At 45.1% G+C, this 23267-nt stretch overlaps 1 protein-coding gene across 1 annotated transcript in view; it reads left to right on the forward strand.

Annotated features, from left to right (window-relative positions):
- pard3aa (par-3 family cell polarity regulator alpha, a) overlaps positions 1-23267 on the forward strand; it is a 349907-nt gene that overhangs the window by 216527 nt on the left and 110113 nt on the right. The window contains exons 17-19 of the mRNA XM_080855535.1: positions 9079-9233; positions 10988-11032; positions 20903-21145. Of these exons, the coding sequence (XP_080711661.1) occupies positions 9079-9233; positions 10988-11032; positions 20903-21145 (443 nt within the window). The remainder of the gene's footprint in view (positions 1-9078; positions 9234-10987; positions 11033-20902; positions 21146-23267) is intronic.

A 23267-nucleotide genomic window follows, 5' to 3' on the forward strand; every position in this document is an offset into this window, starting at 1 on the left:
ATTACCCTCCTCCATGTTCCTCATTGGTCTTTCATCCCCCACCTCAACAGCACCAGTGCATATCAGCACCCAACACATAAAGAGAGACCCGTATCCATCCCTCCACCAGTGCATATCAGCACCCAACACATAAAGAGAGACCCGTATCCACCCCTCCACCAGTGCATATCAGCACCCAACACATAAAGAGAGACCCGTATCCATCCCTCCACCAGTGCATATCAGCACCCAACACATTAAGAGAGACCCGTATCCATCCCTCCACCAGTGCATATCAGCACCCAACACATTAAGAGAGACCCGTATCCATCCCTCCACCAGTGCATATCACCACCCAACACATAAAGAGAGACCCACCCCTCCACCAGTGCATATCAGCACCCAACACATAAAGAGAGACCTGTATCCATCCCTCCACCAGTGCATATCACCACCCTACACATAAAGAGAGACCCACCCCTCCACCAGTGCATATCAGCACCCAACACATAAAGAGAGACCTATATCCATCCCCCACCTCCACTAGTACATATCACCACCCAACACATATAGAGAGACCCGTATCCATCCCTCCACCAGTGCATATCACCACCCAACACATAAAGAGAGACCCGTATCCATCCCTCCACCAGTGCATATCACCACCCAACACATAAAGAGAGACCTATATCCATCCCTCCACCAGTGCATATCACCACCCTACACATAAAGAGAGACCTGTATCCATCCCCCACCTCCACTAGTACATAACACCACCCTACACATATAGAGAGACCTGTATCCTACTGCCCCCCACCTCACCGCCCTCCTCTCGCTAGTGCTGCTGTGTGCTGGATCACAGATATTTCATCTCAGAGAGAGGGAGAGAAAACGCTGCTAGCTTCAGATGTGCTCCTGTGTAAATGAGTGAATTAAGTGAGGATGAGGAAGAGGAGGAAGACTGCAGCCTCTCACCCTCTGTGTGCTGGAGAGCTGACCTGGGTGCTATGCTCAACCCCTTTGATCTGCCGGGTAGCGTGCTATCTTTGAAGGGCTAATCACCTCCCCCCTTTGAACACTGAGCAGGAGACAAGAAGCAGAGCACCCAGCTCTACTGAGACAGGTGCAGCTATCACAGAGGAGAGGGAGGGAGGGAGGGAGGGAGAGACAGTGATGTGTGTGTGTAAAGAGGAGGTGGAGGTGAAGGTTGAAGAACGTATATGTCGTCTCCATATTCTGTGGGTGAACATGGCTCTCTGAGCGAGGGTGTCTAGTTATTCATAGTCTAGAGAGAAGCAGAGAGAGAGAAAAAAAAATGTTTTTAAATGGAATGAGTCAGTACACCCTCTCCACCAGTAGGGGTGCAGTAGAAGGCAGGTGTAAAGTTTTAGCTGTAGTGAACCCTAAGTGACAGCAGCTCTCCCCACTGTAGAGGGGGCCAGTACACAGTCACATCATCATCAGACAGAGGGGGACTGTTACCTCTCTGTCCCTGTGAGCTGTCACAAGTTGACATCCATCTTTTATAGATGGTTTCAGGCCAGTTAAAGATGCCCCCCCCCCCCACACACACACACACACACACAAGCCTGCATGCACGTACACATTCACTCACACATGGCTGCTCAGATAAACTGAAACAAAAAAATTCTCTAAGCATCATAATACTCCTTACAGCACCATAAGTGTAATTTGTGCCAATGTAAATACCCCTTCCTCTGTGTGTGTGTGTGTGTGTGTGTGTGTGTGTGTGTGTGTGTGTGTGTGTGACCACATTCATTATACTGAGACTCTTCCTTTAATGCTAATGGCTCCCCATCGGATATGAATATTAAAACAACACAGTGGTGTGCCGATGTTACAGGGTGTTGAACACAGTGCTGCTTCCATGCTGTGTGTGTGTGTGTGTGTGTGTGTGTGTGCGAGTGACTGTGAGAGGGCTCACTAAGCCCAGCTGTTCCACAAACCCTTCCATTCCCTACCCCCCTTGCTTGCTTAAGGTGAGTCTCTATGAGCTCTAGGCCAGCAGTCACCTACTAGTCACACACTAACACACATTCAAATTCACACATACATATGCTTAGATGCATTCGTACACACACACACACACACACACACACACACACACACACTCACATTATAATTTTCAACACAGTAAAACAATAGGATGAAAATGAGCAATTTAGACTTCCGTCTGCACACATAAGACCCGCCCCCCTTCATTAGATACATATCACTTGGTCCTTGAGGAGGAGGAGGAGTGGATGTAGGGTGTATGGGAGGAAGGAGTCAGTCCTAGAGGAGGAGTGGATGTAGGGTGTATGGGAGGAAGGAGTCAGTCCTAGAGGAGGAGTGGATGTAGGGTGTATGGGAGGAAGGAGTCAGTCCTAGAGGAGGAGGGGGGAGTGGATGTAGGGTGTATGGGAGGAAGGAGTCAGTCCTAGAGGAGGAGTGGATGTAGGGTGTATGGGAGGAAGGAGTCAGTCCTAGAGGAGGAGGAGGAGTGGATGTAGGGTGTATGGGAGGAAGGAGTCAGTCCTAGAGGAGGAGGAGGAGTGGATGTAGGGTGTATGGGAGGAAGGAGTCAGTCCTAGAGGAGGAGTGGATGTAGGGTGTATGGGAGGAAGGAGTCAGTCCTAGAGGAGGGGGAGGAGGAGTGGATATAGGGTGTATGGGAGGAAGGAGTCAGTCCTAGAGGAGGAGTGGATGTAGGGTGTATGGGAGGAAGGAGTCAGTCCTAGAGGAGGAGTGGATGTAGGGTGTATGGGAGGAAGGAGTCAGTCCTAGAGGAGGAGTGGATATAGGGTGTATGGGAGGAAGGAGTCAGTCCTAGAGGAGGAGGGGGGAGTGGATGTAGGGTGTATGGGAGGAAGGAGTCAGTCCTAGAGGAGGAGTGGATGTAGGGTGTATGGGAGGAAGGAGTCAGTCCTAGAGGAGGGGGAGGAGGAGTGGATGTAGGGTGTATGGGAGGAAGGAGTCAGTCCTAGAGGAGGAGTGGATGTAGGGTGTATGGGAGGAAGGAGTCAGTCCTAGAGGAGGAGGAGGAGGAGTGGATGTAGGGTGTATGGGAGGAAGGAGTCAGTCCTAGAGGAGGAGGGGGGAGTGGATGTAGGGTGTATGGGAGGAAGGAGTCAGTCCTAGAGGAGGAGGAGGAGTGGATGTAGGGTGTATGGGAGGAAGGAGTCAGTCCTAGAGGAGGAGGAGGAGTGGATGTAGGGTGTATGGGAGGAAGGAGTCAGTCCTAGAGGAGGAGGAGGAGTGGATGTAGGGTGTATGGGAGGAAGGAGTCAGTCCTAGAGGAGGAGGAGGAGTGGATGTAGGGTGTATGGGAGGAAGGAGTCAGTCCTAGAGGAGGAGTGGATGTAGGGTGTATGGGAGGAAGGAGTCAGTCCTAGAGGAGGAGGGAGGAGTGGATGTAGGGTGTATGGGAGGAAGGAGTCAGTCCTAGAGGGGGAGTGGATGTAGGGTGTATGGGAGGAAGGAGTCAGTCCTAGAGGAGGAGTGGATGTAGGGTGTATGGGAGGAAGGAGTCAGTCCTAGAGGAGGGGGAGGAGGAGTGGATATAGGGTGTATGGGAGGAAGGAGTCAGTCCTAGAGGAGGAGTGGATGTAGGGTGTATGGGAGGAAGGAGTCAGTCCTAGAGGAGGGGGAGGAGGAGTGGATGTAGGGTGTATGGGAGGAAGGAGTCAGTCCTAGAGGAGGGGGAGGAGGAGTGGATATAGGGTGTATGGGAGGAAGGAGTCAGTCCTAGAGGAGGAGTGGATGTAGGGTGTATGGGAGGAAGGAGTCAGTCCTAGAGGAGGAGTGGATGTAGGGTGTATGGGAGGAAGGAGTCAGTCCTAGAGGAGGGGGAGGAGGAGTGGATGTAGGGTGTATGGGAGGAAGGAGTCAGTCCTAGAGGAGGAGTGGACGTAGGGTGTATGGGAGGAAGGAGTCAGTCCTAGAGGAGGAGTGGATGTAGGGTGTATGGGAGGAAGGAGTCAGTCCTAGAGGAGGAGTGGATATAGGGTGTATGGGAGGAAGGAGTCAGTCCTAGAGGAGGAGTGGATGTAGGGTGTATGGGAGGAAGGAGTCAGTCCTAGAGGAGGGGGAGGAGGAGTGGATGTAGGGTGTATGGGAGGAAGGAGTCAGTCCTAGAGGAGGAGTGGATGTAGGGTGTATGGGAGGAAGGAGTCAGTCCTAGAGGAGGAGTGGATGTAGGGTGTATGGGAGGAAGGAGAGAGAGATGTGGAAGTGAGTTAATAACTTAAAGGACAACAATAAGAGAGAATGAAGAGACAACAAGGACTAAGATGAAGTGAGGAGTGAGAGACAACTGATCAGAGACATGCCAGCCCATAAATGGATGATGACAGACTTGAAGACAGGAGTGAATGTGAGGAGGAGCAAGAGAGAGCGAGCGAGAGAGAGAGATGGATGGAGGCTCCAAGGACAGAGTAGTACCCACACTCCTCTCAGTGAAAGCGGACTCTCTAGGTTTCTACGGCGCACACATAAATCACACAGCTGTCAGGCTGGATGGTGCCACTGCCAGTGTGAATGAGCATTCAACGAGACACGGCAAACCCAGCATGATTCAATCACACTGCAGGCCAGCCGGCCCAGCCTCTGCTCCGCAACAATCAGCCTTAAACTAAAAACACAAATAAGAAAAGCCAGCTGTCCAAAAGCCAGAGCTTGTGTTTATGCCAAGTGAAGCCAAGTGTTTCTGTTAAGGGGTGAGTCTCTGCTTAAGGAGAACAATTTACAAAACCATACTTTATGAGTCTGCCTACAATAAGATGGAGTGATCTGTCTTGCTGAAAGAAACACTCCTACCAGTGAAGACTCAAGGAAAAGCACTGATTCATATTGCAGGACGCAAATGCCTCAACTTAAATACCAAACATGCAGCCTATAGCTGGTAGTCGGTGAAGCGCTAGTTTATTATGCATTACCATATCTCTGCTCTGGTTGCACATGCACTAGCAAGAGTGGATGCTTATATGCTAAGAGGAAGATAGTGCATGGAGTCGTCCACAGCATCACTGTCAATCAGCAGTTCACAGAAAGAATGAATGGCTCCAGCAAACCCAAGTGGTTCAAACCTGAAGCTGAACCAGTAGAGTATGTGGGATATGCACTTGAGATTCTTTTCACACGTGATGAAGCAGACCTCTATCTCAAGTCTGAGACAGGCTGCATGGCATCCCTCATATATACGTACAGTACTTTCACTGCCTCGAGAATTGTTTGTGTATTGCCTTGCACTTTGCCTTCAAGCACCATATTTCTTGAGTGTTCTTTTATCCAGGTATGAAGGAGAAAGCCTGCTATGTAGCTTTGTTGACAGTGAAAAGGTAGCTTTGTTGATGTTGAAAATATCTCGCCTTCCTCTTCCCCGGAAGCTTACACTGGGACTGTCCCTTCCCTGGAGAGACTCCCTGCCGCCCCACAAAGAGTCTCTCCCCTCAGTGACTATCTGAGGCTCACCTTCTGTTTTCTTCCCGTGAATATCACAGACGTTCTCTTACAAGCCATCCACCAGAACCAGGAAAGGAAATAAGAGTTCTAATAAGAAGCAGCCAAGAGCTAGTTCTTTGAACAGAAGCCTAGTCCTCCCTTGATGACACCCATATTGGTAATGGGATTTAAAGCTAGAAGGGGGGAGGGAAAAGGGAACAGGAGCAGAAGCAGGAGCAGAGAGATGAGGCAGTTGAACTGTAAGGTGATGGAGTTGTAGCGCAAGGCTTTTAGCAGGCAATGCTCGAGTAGCAAAAGCATGTAGTTTTACATGCTGTTAACTCCCATGATAAACAGGGATATGACTGTGCTGGAAAGATGGAGTCACTGCTAGCACTTGGCTGTACTGGTTCATTTTGGATGAGGAAGGGTGAAGTTTACATTTAAAAAGCAATGAAACTGGAGAGCTACAGCTTTGAAAATAAATGAAAATTGTTATTCTATCTTGAACTTATTTGTAATTATTCATTCACTCTATTTATGTGCATGTCACTTTAGATTTAACTGTGGACCCAAAGGCTACCCTACGTTGTTCAACCGAATTCCTCTTCCTGTGTAAACCAACCTCTCCCTACCACACACACACACGTTCACACCACACACACACACGTTCACACCACACACACACACGTTCACACCACTGACATTCAGTTAAGGAGGAGAAAAGGGAAACAAAAATCATTGGTAAATAACTCCATATTCACTCATATGGAAAGGAAACCCAATCAGCCCACAGTCTTTCTTTTACTGTTTCATTCCCTCTCCCGATGTGTCTGCTCTCTCTCTCTTTCTTTTACTGTTTCATTCCCTCTCCCGATGTGTCTGCTGTCTCTCTCTTTCTCACTGTCTCATTCCCTCTCTGATGTGTCTGCTCTCTCTCTCTTTCTCTCACTGTCTCATTCCCTCTCTGATGTGTCTGCTCTCTCTCTCTTTCTCTCACTGTTTCATTCCCTCTCCCAATTTGTCTGCTATCTCTCTCTTTCTCTCACTGTCTCATTCCCTCTCCTGATGTGTCTGCTGTCTCTCTTTCTCACTGTCTCATTCCCTCTCTGATGTGTCTGCTCTCTCTCTCTTTCTCTCACTGTTTCATTCCCTCTCTGATGTGTCTGCTATCTCTCTCTTTCTCTCACTGTCTCATTCCCTCTCTGATGTGTCTGCTCTCTCTCTCTTTCTCTCACTGTCTCATTCCCTCTCCCAATTTGTCTGCTGTCTCTCTTTCTCACTGTCTCATTCCCTCTCTGATGTGTCTGCTCTCTCTCTCTTTCTCTCACTGTTTCATTCCCTCTCTGATGTGTCTGCTCTCTCTCTCTTTCTCTCACTGTTTCATTCCCTCTCCCAATTTGTCTGCTATCTCTCTCTTTCTCTCACTGTCTCATTCCCTCTCTGATGTGTCTGCTCTCTCTCTCTTTCTCACTGTCTCATTCCCTCTCTGATGTGTCTGCTCTCTCTCTCTTTCTCTCACTGTCTCATTCCCTCTCCGATGTGTCTGCTGTCTCTCTCTTTCTCTCACTGTCTCATTCCCCCTCCTGATGTGTCTGCTGTGTCCCTCTTTCTCTCACTGTCTCATTCCCTCTCCCGGTGTGTCTGCTGTCTCCCTCTGGCACATGGCAGGCACACTGTTAAGAGGACTTCACCGGGAGACGTGCAGGGTAACATCAATATCATATCACATTCAGCCGCCCGGTTGCCGCCGGCGCTCTAACTCATACACTGAGGAGGTTTCATGGGTGATGTGAAATGTAGGGCAGAGCAGGGGAGAAAACTATTAATTTCTTGCACCGTTGACAGGGTTTGGAGTGTATCTGTGTGTCTGACATGACTGACGCCACAGGGCCCTGGTTTGAGAGCGAGAACGGCTGGCAGCAAACACAGCTCATGCACATTGTTGCAAAACTAAAGAGGTCAAGGTGTGGCCATGGGCACTGTATGGGCAGAGCCAGGTCGAAGGCCATTAGTGATATTGGTTATAGACGACCAATAGCATTGCTAAACAGCCCCTTAAACTGGCAAGATCACAATGTAGGAAGATGGTAATATTGCAGTGGTAAGTCTCCTTGTGTTTTACGAAACACTTGAAAGACACACCTTACGAATCTCAAGTGAACCTCTCCTGTTGTCTCCAGTCAGTCTCATCCTCTGTTTAAGGACTCGGACCATGCCCCCATTCCTCCATCCTCCTCATGCCTAGATGATTTTTTTCTCATATATGTTGGCCATTTCAGTACCACTACCTCAACCTGATTTTTTTGCACATAAAATGCACATATCTGCACTTCACTCCAAATAATGTCTTACTGCTGCTTCAAATATCTTTTATATTCATTATACTATGCTTTTATATTTTTTCTGTTTTTCCTTTAATATCTGTTTAATAGAAAATTGCAGTTTCATGATTGTGTGTGTGTGACAAATACATTTAAATTGTCCGATCTCGCAGAGTTTCTACCTCCAAACTCTGGCCCATAGACTTTATCTGCCCTGTAGGTGTTGTACTGGTGGATACTCCTTCAGCAAGCTTAGTTCTTCTTCTTCTTAGCTCAGTGTAGTTTCGACATGCTCAGCTGCCCTTGTGTTGTATTCTTTTGTTCATCTTGAGTCAACTGTTACTTCTCGGTGAGAATGATGATTTATAGGAAAGAAGAAGCAAAGGCCAATATATAATTTTCGGTAAAAGTCAGTACATGTGTAGTATGCTATGATATTGAATAAAGAATATAAACATATCTTTTTCCAGCTGTGCTGTGGACCGTAGCCTGCTGCTCCACCCCTCTCCTCAGTTCTGTCTCAGCTCAGAATCATGCTGCACCACGCTGAGGAGGCTGCCAGGGAGCAGACAGTATGCTGCGATAGCATGCTTACTAATGCATGTGTAGACTGCAGTCAGGCTGAGAGAGGGCCTCCCATCAGTTCAGAGCTTCTATATTATCTCCCTCTCTCCCCACCACGCTGTGTATTTTTGACTCAAAGTTCTTCCATAGGCTTGATCATATAAAGTATTGCTTAAACATAATGACATCAATGATGATTAAAGCAACAGCGTCAAACAGTATCACCACCTCTTCTCAATGTAATGTTCATCTGTTTGGCGATGCCAGTCATGGTGCTGTATTTTTGTCATCCATTCTGTGTGTGTGACTGAACATAAAAGGCATTGATATCAAACCTAATCAATATCTATATCTCATTCATGCGTCTTGACACAAATTGATATCCCCCCTTCGCTGTCTGGTTAATTGTCCAGTCCCTCTGTCTTGCATGCAAATGGTGTTGCTGTGGGGCTGCTGTCTCCTTCCCCTCCCCCTCCTAGCTTTTTAATTAAGATGTAGACAGAGATACGGTACAGGAGAGAGAGAGAGAGGAGGGGGCCCAGGTATTCTGCAGACTGACTCCACCCCTCACCTTACTGTGCATTAGAAGGTCCCTCTGTTTGGGCTGGACTTGCGTCCCACCTCCAATGCTGAGCAGGTGTTCTAGTGCCACTGTGCCAGAATATGAGAGAGTATGTCATGAAGAATGTGGGCCATCTCCATACCTTTATTATCTATATTTCCTCACTCCCCTCTCTCTCTCTCTCTCTCTCTCTTGCTTTTTTTCTAGCTCTCTGAGTCCTGACGCAGAAGCAGACCAGGACATGTCTTTCCAGCGGGAGGGCTTTGGCCGACAGAGCATGTCTGAGAAGCGCACCAAACAGTTTGGGGATGCTTCCCAGCTGGACATCATCAAGACTCGCAAGTCCAAGAGCATGGACCTGGGTAAGACTTTATGAGAAGTGCAAGGACCAGGGAAAGAGTGTTTGAGAAGAGTACAGCTATTAGTATTCGAGAAGAGAAAGGGCCTGGGTAAAAGTGAGAAGAGTATGGGCCTGGGTAAGAGTGAGAAGAGTATGGGCCTGGGTAAGAGTGTTTGAGAAGAGTATAGACCTGGGTAAGAGTGTTTGAGAACAGTATGGACCTGGGTTAGAGTGTTTGAGAAGAGTATGGGCCTGGGTAAGAGTGTTTGAGAAGAGTATGGACCTGGGTAAGAGTGTTTGAGAAGAGTATGGGCCTGGGTAAGAGTGTTTGAGAAGAGTATGGACCTGGGTAAGAGTGTTTGAGAAGAGTATGGGCCTGGGTAAGAGTGTTTGAGAAAAGTATGGACCTGGGTAAGAGTGTTTTAGAAGTGTATGGACCTGGGTAAAAGTGTTTGAGAAGAGTATGGGCCTGGGTAAGAGAGAAGAGTATGGCCCCTGGTAAGAGGGTTTGAGAAGAGCATGGGCCTGGGTAAGAGTGTTTGAGAAGAGTGTGGGCCTGGGTAAGAGTGTTTGAGAAGGCAGCGGGCTCCTCAGGGAACCCAAGCCATATCCCCCTCCATCCTGACCTTCCCTGAGTCTTCCCTGACCTTGACCCCATGGTGCTGTGTGCTTACTGCAATAGCCATCTCTGTCAGACAGAATGTCTCCATCCCTTTGAACACCAGTGTGGAATGAGAGGGAGATGGTTTCTCTCTTCTCTCTCTGCCAATATTTCTCTTATCTCCTCTTTGAGATTGGACCTCAGTGAAACAGGACATCATGTTAGACTATGGTTGACATGATCCGCACACGCACACGCACACAGACAGACACGGTGATGCATTGATATTCAACCACCCCCCCTGACCCCCCTAGCCAAACACACATTTATCTTGTCAAATAAGGACTTTGGTCCTTTCAATAAAAACCTATTTTGATATCCTCCTGGTTACTCAACACATGAAATTGGGATTCAAAAGCAGAACAGACATTCAACCGCTTCCAGCTCTCCCCATACACAAAGAGATCTGTTTTCATACTGTGCAGGCTTTTAAAATAATAAGTTATGATTACCCCCATGTTGAAGTGCTGTTATGACTAGACACACCAAATCTGTCAAGTCCATGAACATTAAGAGAAAGGCTTGATCTCCGTCATTGTCAAAGGGTTTTAGGAGTGCATCCAAGTAGGAATGCATGACAAAACGGCCGCATACTTCCACAGGTACACCAAGACACACCTGGACTCACCTTTACTTGCACTCTTCCTGAAACTCAACAGGTCTTTCACTGGTTCTTCTGAATTCCCTCTCAGTCTTGTCTTGTCTTAGCTTTGGACTACAAATGCAGTTGCAAATAATACAGTAGAAGATTAAGTTGGCCCAAATCATACAGTTCTGGCCTGATGAAAATGCCAGACAAGACTGAAAGGGAAGGGAAATGGTAAGGGTTTGCACTCTTGTTGATCTTCATAACACTTAATAACCCCTTAGTTCAAATTTGCAATGACTGAGAGATGCATGGTGTTTCAAATCTGAAATGGCTTAAATCTCTTTCTTCCCTTCACATTATATTTGCATGCTACTTGATTGGTTGTTTGACAAATGCACAGTAACATAAATGCTGTCCCTGAATGAGGTGTCCTTGCTGGAATGCTAATGGGTGGGAAGGGTGCCTGATTGGTGGAATGATGGAATGAGGGCACTAACCCAATCATAATTGTTTGCCCCTTTAACAGTAGCTGACGAGATTAACCCCAATGCCTGCACTGAGAGACTGAAAGGTAAGCTATCGGTGGGGGACACACACAGCACAACACGTCAGGACAACCGCTATGGAACTTCCCTCAAGTTGCCACTCCAATAAAACACAGTTTAAGAATCTTGAATCAAAACCAAGTGCGAGAGAGATGAAAACTATTTGGTCCAAAGGTCATGTTTCACGCCACGCCAGGCTGTGATAGAACTGTGCAGCGCTTCAGCCTCATGAACGTTAGTTCCATTCCCCCTTCACAGGAGCCATTGAAATGGAGTGGATGGCTGTATTAAACTCTCTGGAAGCACTCGGTGAAATGCCATCACTGAAGCATTTTTAAAACCTTTCCAAGCGTCTGTTTAAATATCACCTCTTATTTCTGCAGAGACTGCTGCACTTGGGCTGCCATTTCAAACAGCGGCCAAGTGTGTCATCAGTACGTGTTAAAGGGCATATTTCTGCTATTCAATCCTGCAAAGTTTAGAATCGTGGTTGTGGCTGATGTCAGTTGGTTGATTCTGCTTGTGTTGACCTCTGTTGATCTTTGAACTTTAACCTCAAGGCTTCTCAGAATGGCTTATCAGGTTTGTTCAGAGGCCTAGAGTTTTTTTTACCTCATTAGCTGTATCTGAAGGGCTCTAGTAGAGAGAATATTTAGGAAGCAATTTGCAGTAATTGCTGTTGTATAAATGATGTTTAATTTTTTTCCCTTTTCTGTCAGATTGACTGGCAGAGTGTTTAATAGAGGTTTTGGCAGTAGCTTTGGGAGAGCACACCACATGGATTGTTCTTTTGAGAATATGTTGAAGAAAACATTAATTATGCTGAGTAAGGACAGACTGTGTGTGCGTGCCCGTGGCGTGTGTGTGTGAAGGAGCAAAGTCTGATTTGCAAAAAAAGATCCTCAATGCCAGCCTTCATGTTTGCAGTTCATCCATTTCGATGCTGTTCAGACATGAGACAAGGTGAGTTATCCTGAGGTGACACAGCTAGATAGAAACACAACACCACCAGAAGAACACCCGACGCTGACCAGAGCCTTCTGACCTTGTGCATATACATAGTGCCATTCCAGTCTCAGATCTTCAGGATATAATACCTTCATGACAGATTTCAGCACAGATGATCAGCAGTATTAGCCACTTACACCTCCCTCTAGTCTTTCTCTAGAAAGTAACTGTCAGTGTAGAGATGGCAGGCCTGTGAGTTTAGGCCCTGTGGGCACAGTCACTGCCATACATATATAAAAGGCACACACCCTTTAAACTCAGTCAGTGACCTGCTCCCAGGGTGGGGGAGATTAGAAATACAGATAAACTAGTCTGGCACGAGGGGAATAAGCATGGTAGTGAGCAGCTTTGGAGTTGTCAGCCTCTCAGAGATGACGAGCAGTCGGAAGGAGCCAAGCCTCAAAGCAAAACCTCATGGGTGGATGAGTGTGTGAAGCTGGCTGAGATAGGGAGAGTTCCCAAAAGCTCTTTTGTGTTTGAGGGGAAAACAGAGAAGATTGCATCTCCCTGCTAGAGCTGGAAGCTTAATGGTGGAGAAAAAGGTTTCATTCTGCACTTTATTGGAATGGACCCTTGAGAGCTGTACTGTGGAGCTGAGGAAAACATGCCATTAGATTCCATTAGTTAGACGTAAATAACTCAATAAAGATACACTGACGTAGAGATGGCAGAAGCAACTAATAAACACAACTAAAATAATGAACCCAATATCTCTCTACTCCAGGGCCACTGCGATAGTCAGTGGTAGTTGATAAACCAAATCTGAAGGACTAGAGGTGAGGGAAAGGTAGGTGTAGACATCCCTCTTGCCAGTAATGATGCACCTCGGACAGCGGTGGACTCTCAGTCAACTCTTCTGCTCCAGCACTTATCACTGGAGGCCTGGAGAGAGCAGGCTCCCCTTGGTCACTGTGGAGCTATTTTTAGCCTAATCACCCTTTTAACGCCATGCTGAAACCTTGTGCACGCTGAATAAATGAGGTGTAATTGGGCCTCTGTCCAGGAGCACAAATACCCTTGCATACATCAGGTGCAGTTGTGAGCGATGTTAGTGAAAGCAGTGTTGTAGCTCTGCTTGATTGCACTTTAGTGGCAGTTTCCATAATATCTGCTCCCTGTGATTTATTCATGAGATTTGTTCTGCACGTACCTTTAACACCTAGTAATAATCACTCTTTTCCAATATACTATGTAATTCTAATACTACTAAGTGTTTGCTTGCCTTTGGATTCTTGCCTATTTAAAGAGATGGAGCACATTTCTCTTGGCTTAAGTAGAGTATGTGTTGCAGGTGTATGGCAACATCAAAGACTTCATGCCTCCTAGATGAATGTTTTGCTTTTAGAAGCTGTGCTGATGGGCCTGAACTCGTGCAGTTGCTTGCTTTTGCATGTACTTTGATGGGTATTGGGTATATGCATTGTTTTGTTTGTCTCCATTGAAAAGATGATGACCCACACACAGTGTTTTTAATAGAGATCAGACAAGACGATGGTATATTATGATATTGTTGTCAGGACGAGACACCCTTATATTTGTTGTCTTTAAGTAAGGGCACAGGCATCAGCTAATCAGATGTTCAGCTCATGAAATAGAAACAAACAGAGGTGGGGACTTGAAGACCAAATCATTCCAAACTGATGTCAACATTCAGAGATTTCCAAACACAGCAGATGTCTGTTGCAGATCAGTCTCGGATTTACCTCCGAATCCCATTGTGTTTGGCCTCCATAGCGATCCTGGTACATGTTAAGTTTGGCCTCCATAGAGGTCCTGATACATGTTGAGTTTGGCCTCCATAGTGGTCCTGGTGCATGTTGTGTTTGGCCTCCATAGTGGTCCTGGTGCATGTTGTGTTTTCAGGATTTCTGCGTAAGCTTCAGAAAGCCTCCCATTTCCATGGCACTTGAAGTGCTTCGATTGAGTCAGCTTCTCAAGCAAGATGGAGTGATATTTCCTCCATCCTAGTGGTTTTGTCTTGGATGCCCATTTAAAATATATCATAAAGCCTGTCCGCGGGTGTCCTTCACGGAATATAAGGTCTCCTTAGGGGACAGTGAAGCCTTCTACTCCAGTCTTTCCTCAAGTGGTGTGATAGCATGAACAGTGTTGTTCAGTCAGAGTTGCACAAATGAATCTAGTAATCAAGAGATGTTCCCTTCAGCTCTGTATTGCAGTAAGAAAATTGCAGGCCTATTTATAACTCATTCAATGGATGTTGCAGTGAAAAAATGGTTCAAGTGAAACCACTTGCACTTGCAAAGACCTTCATAGAAGAGGCAACACACGTGGGTTCCCTACTCGACAGACAAACCCCTCGTGTGTACCCAATGGTTCTGTCCTCTGTGGCTATTCAGACCTCTATTCAGACTCCTCTTGGCTGTCCTCTGTTAACACGGTCAGCGGTGTTCAGCTACTGTTTACATACTACATACCACCACATACTGTCAACCACAGGTGCTTAAACCTGCCTAATTGGATCCCTCCCCAACCTTCCCAGCTGCACAGTGATCCTATGACCTGCAGAGCCAGGCCTGCATATACACACGCTCATCTCCACTGCAGATTAGTGGCCAAATATGACCAAGTAGCCACTGGTGCTTAGTTAATTTCCTCTTTTATTGAGAATAAACAGACAGCCATAAAGACATCCACAGAGGGAGCTCGGCGAGTCCCTCCATGTATGTATGGACGCCTGAATCCACTGCCACCTAAAGAGCAGCCATAGCCCAGTGCAGCTCTGATTCAGAAGAGTTGTGTTTTGGCTCCATCTGGGCTAATCGCACTCATACATGTTTCAGGATTGCTTAGTTAAAGGATCAAGAGAAGATTAAAGGGGTGCAGTTGGCAAAGACAATTCTCAGAAAGCCACTACTGCTTGTGAAGTAATGATAACAGCAGTAGCGCTAGTTTGGATTACACCGGGAAACTCTGGCAATGTGCCTCGTCTCGCTCACAATCACCCCAGTTCCAAACACCCCCCTCCTCTGAAATCACCTGTAATCACGTCAGCCACACTTTCATTGTTTCTTTCTCTCCGGCTCGCCTGTTTCTCCGTCTCTCCCCGCTGTATACATAACTTCATCATGCATACCCAGGCTGTCAGAAAGGGTCTATTCAGTAAGAGAAGGCGGTAATAGATTTCTAATTGTTTTCTCTTGGTGATGGGGGTTTATTTTATCAGCTTAATCTGTGTTTGGTTTGAAGTCTTTCCACCCAGAGTTCCGCTGTGTGCCTCACCGTTATGGCCCACGGTCCATTTAGCCCTCGGAAAACAAGCCAGGGCCACCGTAGATGGACGAGCTTGAGCTCCACATGCTCAGGTCTACCTCATAAGAACAAAAGATGGAGAGGGAGAGACTAGAAAAAGAAAGATGGAAGAAATGAATTAATAGAATCAGGCAGAATGAGAGAAAAGTAGAGAGAAAAGGCTAGAATCCTAGAGAAACAGTGAAAAAACAAGCTCAAAGAAGGAGACCATTTTGTTTACACAGGACATAGCCACATGTGAAAATGGCAGAACCCTGACGTGTCTGTGCCCGTGGGGCGAACCTACACGAGACATAAACGCTTCACTTCAGGGGAGAGGTGGAGGAGTTCAGACAGACATTTTCAATTAACATCTCTGGATATTAACAGAAGAAGTGTTATGTGTTATACGTGAACATTATGAATATTTCATGTTTGCTTCTCGGTTACATAATGGGGGAAATCTGGATTGCATGTGGCAAATGAGAGAGGTATGATTGAAGAGAATCACATAAATAACTGCTATCAAAATAAACAGACACCCACTGTACTCCACCTGCGCACGTTGAACAGGATATGACATCCACAGGAGAAAGAGTGAAATAAATGAACGGGGAGTAATGCCTGGTATCTGCTCACTACCAGCCCGGTTAGAGTCTGTTTGCTGGTAGAGCTGGTGTTAGCATTAGCTTTCCTGCTATGAAGGGTAATGACACAATCACTCTCTGACAAACAAGCTCAGTCGGCAGCCCTGTCTGACTTCCTGCCGAGGCCTCTGAATGGTGGCGTTCTTTCAGACCTACCATGTTTGTATAATTTGCATGTTAATTACATTAACCTGCCTGAGTGAGTGATTATGTGGAAAAGAAAGAAAGGTGAAATGAATTGGACCAATAGTTCCTGTAGTTTTGAAGTGTTTTATTTTTCCAGATACTATAAGCATTGATTATTTCTTACTAACTCCCTTTATTATAAGACACTGTTGAATCCATTAGCCTCTTTAAATATGTGGCAAGGATGCCCATTTTGTTTTAATAATTCTGGTTTGCCATTACAGAGCCTATGATTCTTTAAATATATATTTGTCAACATCTTTTATTTTATTTGTGGGCCTTGCATAAAAACATTCAAAAGTGTTTATACATGCTTTTAGCTTCATGTCAGTTCTTGAGATAAGTGGCTGTTGTTATGCCCAGTAAATGTGCTAGAGAATGTTTTTCTCTACACTGAGGGCCTGATTTACTAAGATTGCGACCGCAGCTTAATCTGCGGTCGCACATTAACGCACTGTGTTTTTGCGCATTTTCCGTGGTATTTATCAAACCAGATCCGCGCTGGGCACTCTGTGCTTACTCCGCCCTTTAAATGACCTGATTTACTAACATAATTGCAACCGCAGCTCAATCTGCGCCTTTGCCAGGCGCACATTAACGCACAGTGTTTCCCCGCATTTTCCGTGGTATTTATCAAACCAGATCCGCGCTGGGCAATCATTATTTAGCACACCGTTAAAAGACGGGAGAAATCGCCTGCCTGCCACCATGGAGATTCGAGGAAGAAAAAAATAAGGTTCAGCGAAGAGGAGATAGATATATTGGTTCACGTTCGCTCAATCACTGAACCTGATTCAATGTGCACGCGTTATGTTGTTGTTCTGCCCGCCATCACCTACAGCGAGATGTTTAAAAAGAACACGATTATAAAGAATATGCTATTGGTGGTGTCAAGCTAAAAAGGCACCGGATGCCAAAAAGAGCCCGGGTGACGTAATGTTGACTTTCGAACGCCTCTTGAGTGACAGTTTCTATGCCAACGTTAGCATTACGTAATCCGGTCACCACGTAGGCCGGGCGCTTATTAGCTTTAAGTCTCAGAGTCGTTCGAAAGCCATCAGCTACTTTTTAGTCGCTTAATATTGTGCCTTAACGGACACTACGCACCCGGACACTTTTTAGCTATCAGTCAGAGAGTCTCAAGAGTTGTTCGAAAGCCATCAGGTACTTTTTACACGCTTAATATTGGCTGCCGGTCTTTTGTAAGTAAGCACACATCAACAGGTTTCGCGCGCTAGCATCTATATTGCTAATAGCAATTCCTCCTTTTGTGCGACAATATTAAGCGACTAAAACGTAGCTGATGGCTTTCGAACTACTCTTGAGACTCTCTGACTGATAGCCAAAAAGTGTCGGGGTACATAGTATCCGTTTAGGCACAATATTAAGCGAATACAAAGTTTTAGCTACACCTGCCTGCTGGTAACCTGTAAGTTAGCAATGTCCGCTAGCATGTCAAAGCTAGCAAGCCCCCGTTGTTCTTTAGTAAAATGTTGTGCAAACAATGCCCTGTTTTGTTCAAATTTAATTGTGGGTGCCGTCAGATATGTCTTAAAATCAAAACACATTAAGGACTTTCTTAATTTAAGCACAACAGATGAATAGCTTCAAGCTAACAAGATAGCTCGTTACACTAGCACGAGCTAGCTAATGAAATGTGCTTACTTTGATACTATAACCAACTAGCGAATCAACCACTTTCCTACCAAAGTCAAACATCAAGCACATGGTTGTTTTGGTTGGTTTATTGTAGGTCAAATACAAGCAAGCTGGTCTCAGGTAGCAAAGTACAATGCAAGATGCTCTGAGGTAAATCGCGTTAGGGTGACGTATTGGCGTTGGCATAGCAGCTGTCACTCAAGAGTCGTTCGAAAGTCAACATTACATCATCCGGGCTCTTTTAGGCATCCGGTGCCTTTTTAGCTTGACAGTGGCATTAATGCATAAACTGTTTATTATAACAATATAGATGTGTACATGGCGAGATTAATACATTCTACAAGTGACATGGGTTCACTACAATGTATCCGGATGATAAAACTGTCATGGACAGATCCAGGGTATTTGTCTACCACGTTAGTAATGGTCATGTTGGCATCACATATGACCTGGACATTCATTGAATATGTGTGCTTTCTGTTTCGGTAAATGTGTTCGTGGGTTGAAGGTGGGACTGTTTGCATGTGGGTGCGATCAATGGCTCCAATTACGTTCGGAAAGTTTAATTTCAGCTATCGTAGTGGGAAAATGTATTTTGACCAGTGCGCCGTAGTGATGCGTCGAGTACCTGGGTGAATATTTGGAGTGAAGGCTGAGATATACCAACTGCAGATGCTATAACTGTTTGAAATTATCCGGAGGCCAATATTTGCAAATGTTGCCAGGAGTTTAACAACTGATGTAATGGAATGTGATCGCCGGGTGGAGGGTTCGATGTCGTCTCTGATCTGGTCCAGTAATTGAAGTATTGTGTGGCTGGTTAACCTGTACTGTCTAATGATTTGTGATTTGCTTAACTGAAAAAGTGTTATACTAGTTGAAAAAATGATTTCTGTGCGCTGTCTCTGTCTTCCTACTTCGCCTTGCTCTTATAACTGCTGATATATCAACGTTTTCAGACTCAATGGAAATGTGCTTCCTGGTTAAGACGTGCTTTTATGAGGCGGAGAATTAGCCCGCAAAACAGAGACGTGCGCTTGCCAGACAATTTTAAAGGTGCATTAAGGATTAATAGCTATTCGCTAAAGGTATGCTAGCAGCTAAAACTAACGAAATCTCTTGAAATGTGCTGACTTTGACATTATGACAAACTAATTACTCAACGACTGTCCTTACACAGTCAAACATCAATCATGTGCAACACAAGACTAAGCAAGACGGCAAATAAGCTACTTACTAGATCGACAGAAGGTAATCAAAGTCAGGTCGGCGGGCATCGGCAGGCAAAACTACAGAAGGCAGTTATATGCCTATCGACCCTGCTATGCCATTGGCACGGACGCAATTCTCCATATTAAAAGTCATTGTAGCGCCCCAATTTTTTTTAAGCTGTTATTTTAAGGTTACACTGCTTATCCTAACCCTAATCCTGAAGCATAATTGTTGCATATTGTGCCTTTAATAAATACCACGCAATACATCATTAGGCGCACTTACCTTCTCTCCTCCCATTAAATTGCGCTTCACGCCCACGTTACCACCCACGTTTTCGTGCCATCCCACCTGTTTGTAAACCCACACCTCAGACACACACATCAGACACACCTCAAACACACACATCAGACACACCTCAAATACACACCTCAGACACACACCTCAAACACACACCTCAGTCACACACCTCAAACACACACCTCAGACACACACCTCAAACACACACCTCAGTCACACACCTCAAACACACACCTCAGACACACACCTCAAACACACACCTCAGTCACACACCTCAGGCACACACCTCAGGCACACACCTCAGACACACACCTCAAACACACACCTCAGTCACACACCTCAAACACACACCTCAGACACACACCTCAAACACACACCTCAGTCACACACCTCAGGCACACACCTCAGGCACACACCTCAAACACACACCTCAGAAACACACCTCAAACACACACCTCAGAAACACACCTCAAACACATGCTTTCACTTCTCTCTTCTTTTCTTCACTGATTTGTCTTTTCCTCTCTGGACTCTCTGCTTCTTTCTCTTTTCCTCTCTGGTCTCTCTGCTTCTTTCTCTTTTCCTCTCTGGTCTCTCTGCTTCTTTCTCTTTTCCTCTCTGGACTCTCTGCTTCTTTCTCTTTTCCTCTCTGGTCTCTCTGCTTCTTTCTCTTTTCCTCTCTGGTCTCTCTGCTTCTTTCTCTTTTCCTCTCTGGTCTCTCTGCTTCTTTCTCTTTTCCTCTCTGGTCTCTCTGCTTCTTTCTCTTTTCCTCTCTGGTCTCTCTGCTTCTTTCTCTTTTCCTCTCTGGTCTCTCTGCTTCTTTCTCTTTTCCTCTCTGGTCTCTCTGCTTCTTTCTCTTTTCCTCTCTGGTCTCTCTGCTTCTTTCTCTTTCCTCTCTGGTCTCTCAACTGATTTCTGCTTCTGTATTCATTGTAGCTGAGCAGGGTCTTGTCTTCATTGTGTTTCTCAGTGTGGTGTAAAAGAGTGAAGTTAGATCCTCCTGTTGATGTGTAGATGAGGTGTAAAAGAGTGAAGTTAGATCCTCCTGTTGATGTGTTAATGTGGTGTAAAAGAGTGAAGTTAGATCCTCCTGTTGATGTGTAGATGTGGTGTAAAAGAGTGAGGTTAGATCCTCCTGTTGATGTGTAGATGAGGTGTAAAAGAGTGAGGTTATACCCTCCTGTTGATGTGTAGATGTGGTGTAAAAGAGTGAGGTTATACCCTCCTGTTGATGTGTAGATGTGGTGTGCTCCCCAGCCCGTACCGTGCCTCATATCCCCAGAGCCGTGAATACAACCTGACTTCTTTACAGACTCTGTTATATGCATGGTACCTGTCAGTGCCTCCACCATAGATAGAGATTGGTCCACTTCTGCCTCTCCTCTTCTCTCCTCTCCTCTTGTCTTTCATCTCGCCACACTTGCATCTGCATTGTTTTGTGAAAGCTTCTAATTATGAATTGCTGTGTAACCTACCTCTGAGTTTCTACAAAAATGAAACTCTTGTAATGTAACGGAGTTCTGATGTGTTCTAATGTGAGCATCATTCTCCCAATATATTATAAATTGAATTGGATGTCTTGGTGTCTGTCCCTCGTTTCAGCTCTTCAAATGCTGTTCTTTCTTGCCTTTTAAGGTTCCCCAAGTCGAGATGTTGGCCCATCTCTTGGTCTGAAGAAATCCAGCTCCCTTGAAAGCCTCCAAACTGCCGTCGCAGAGGTTACCCTCAATGGAGACATCCCCTTTCACAGGCCCCGCCCCCGGATCATAAGGGGGAGGGGCTGCAACGAGAGCTTCCGTGCTGCCATTGACAAGTCGTATGATCGTCCGGGCATGACCATCGCTGCCACAGAGGAGGATGACGAAGGCATGGAAACTTGTGAGTGCGCACACAACTCTCCTAAACCAGACACATAGCACATAGGTTTATTACAAGTAGTGTGATTCCAAGAGTTCTAGTTTTTTGGAAGACATGCACACTCGTAACTCTCTCACCTGTGTTAGTACAAAAAACATGCAGTATAGTTTGACCAGGGAACAGGTTTTGGTATTTCTCATTATGTTGTGGTACAAACCATTCATCTTTAAGTGAAAAAGAAAACACAAAATAGGAGGTTCCAGCTATTGCATTCTCAAGCACTTTTCTGTTCCACTGTTTCCTGTGAGTTTGAGCTGGGTTGTCTGATAGGATGATAGTTCCCCAGTGGAATTTGCAGTTGCATGAGCCACTTCATCATCGGTATCTGGGTCAGGATTTCCTTTAGATAGAAAGAAGGCAGGAAGGAAGCGACATGAGGGAATAAATGCCCAATCAGTATTAACATGACTTCTATGCACAACAGTAATGCTAGCATGCATTTCTGGAGCGTTCTGGTAATGGTAATGTTTGCTTCATGGGTTTCTTGGCTCCCCTCCCCTCGTTCAGATTGGTTCTGGTTATTAATACTAACAGATTGTAAGCATTCTGTAATTACTTACAGTCCCCCGCCAGATCTGCGTGTCCTTGAAATCCGGTGAAGCTATTAGTAAAAGAATAATGCATCTATGTAGAGTTATAGCAATAATATGTTAAATAATGCATCTATGAGGAGCTATAGCAATAATATGTTGAATAATGCATCTATGTAGAGTTATAGCAATAATATGTTAAATAATGCATCTATGAGGAGCTATAGCAATAATATGTTAAATAATGCATCTATGAATAGTTATAGCAATAATTTGTTAAATAATTAAGCTATGAAGAGTTATAGCAATAATGTATTAAATAATTAATCTATGTAGAGTTATAGCAATAATATGTTAAATAATGCATTTATGTAGAGTTATAGCAATAATGTGTTAAATAATGAATCTATGAGGAGTTATAGCAATGTGTTAAATAATGCAGTTAAATGGTATCTCACAATACGCAGAGCATTCACAGTGTGTTGGCTAGGCTGTGCCCCCTACCACATGTTTGCATAAAGCGAAGCTCATTTGAAGTGAGGGTCTCATTGGGATTGAGCATTTCTCCACTTCATAGCTCTAAGAGCACACAGAGGTCGGCGTGGTATTTCACAGCGCCAAACACAAATATGACATCCCCATCGCAGCTAACACTGCCATATCACACACAATAATCACCTTTCTTCCTATTGCTGTTGAATTTAAAAATTACCTAGATCACTTTGTTCCTAGAACCTCGGTCTGTGAAGCACTAAATACCTTGTTATCTATGGATGAGAAATGGAAATTGCAGCTGATTTCTCAGTAGAGGTGTATTGCATCCTCTCGTCTGTGATATTCAAATAGCTCTGTTTTTCAATTTAGATAAAAGAGCTGAACGGGGGCTGTCGCTGAGGTTAATAGTCAAAGTTGACAGATAAGCTGCACTTGTTTTTTTACATATCCAGCCCAGACTTTTATTTACATAAATTGTGAATTTGGAATCACCCAGGGAAAAATGTGTCGCCACGAGGTATCCCACTGCCTGAATGAATTCATCTGGTGTGAATTCATCTCAGTATTCTATTTTTTTAAATGGCCCACATCAATATTATGTTCTCCTTTCTTTTGCCCCTCTGTCACCCTAATTTCACTCTCTTTAAATAAACAATTTCACCAAAAATCACTAGTCAGACTCATACACAGAAGGAGATGAATACCCCTGTCTATCAAATTGACTCCTTTCTTGGGGAGAGCTGTGATCATTTTAATTACCCTAATTCACCTCCTTCTTCTGGAAACCCCCAGTAACCTATACTGGAATAAAACCCTTACCTGATCCTTCTGGCTTATTGAGTGATCTTTCATTTTGTATCTATGATATCCATGTCATTTCAAGTTGCGTTTTATGGTTTTGTTTTGTTTATTTGTGTTATTTTGAGTTCTGTTTGGCCTTCCCTTCTGTACTGTAGTTTGGCCTAATGAGTTGCGAGCCTTCAGTCAAATCTTTACCTTTTTGTTGTCTCTTTTTTGGGCTCACTCTGGTTCCAGATTTGTGTGTGTGTGCGTTTCTA

This window comes from Sprattus sprattus, assembly GCF_963457725.1.
Source record: "Sprattus sprattus genome assembly, chromosome: 17".
In the NCBI taxonomy this organism is placed as follows: Eukaryota; Metazoa; Chordata; class Actinopteri; order Clupeiformes; family Clupeidae; genus Sprattus; species Sprattus sprattus.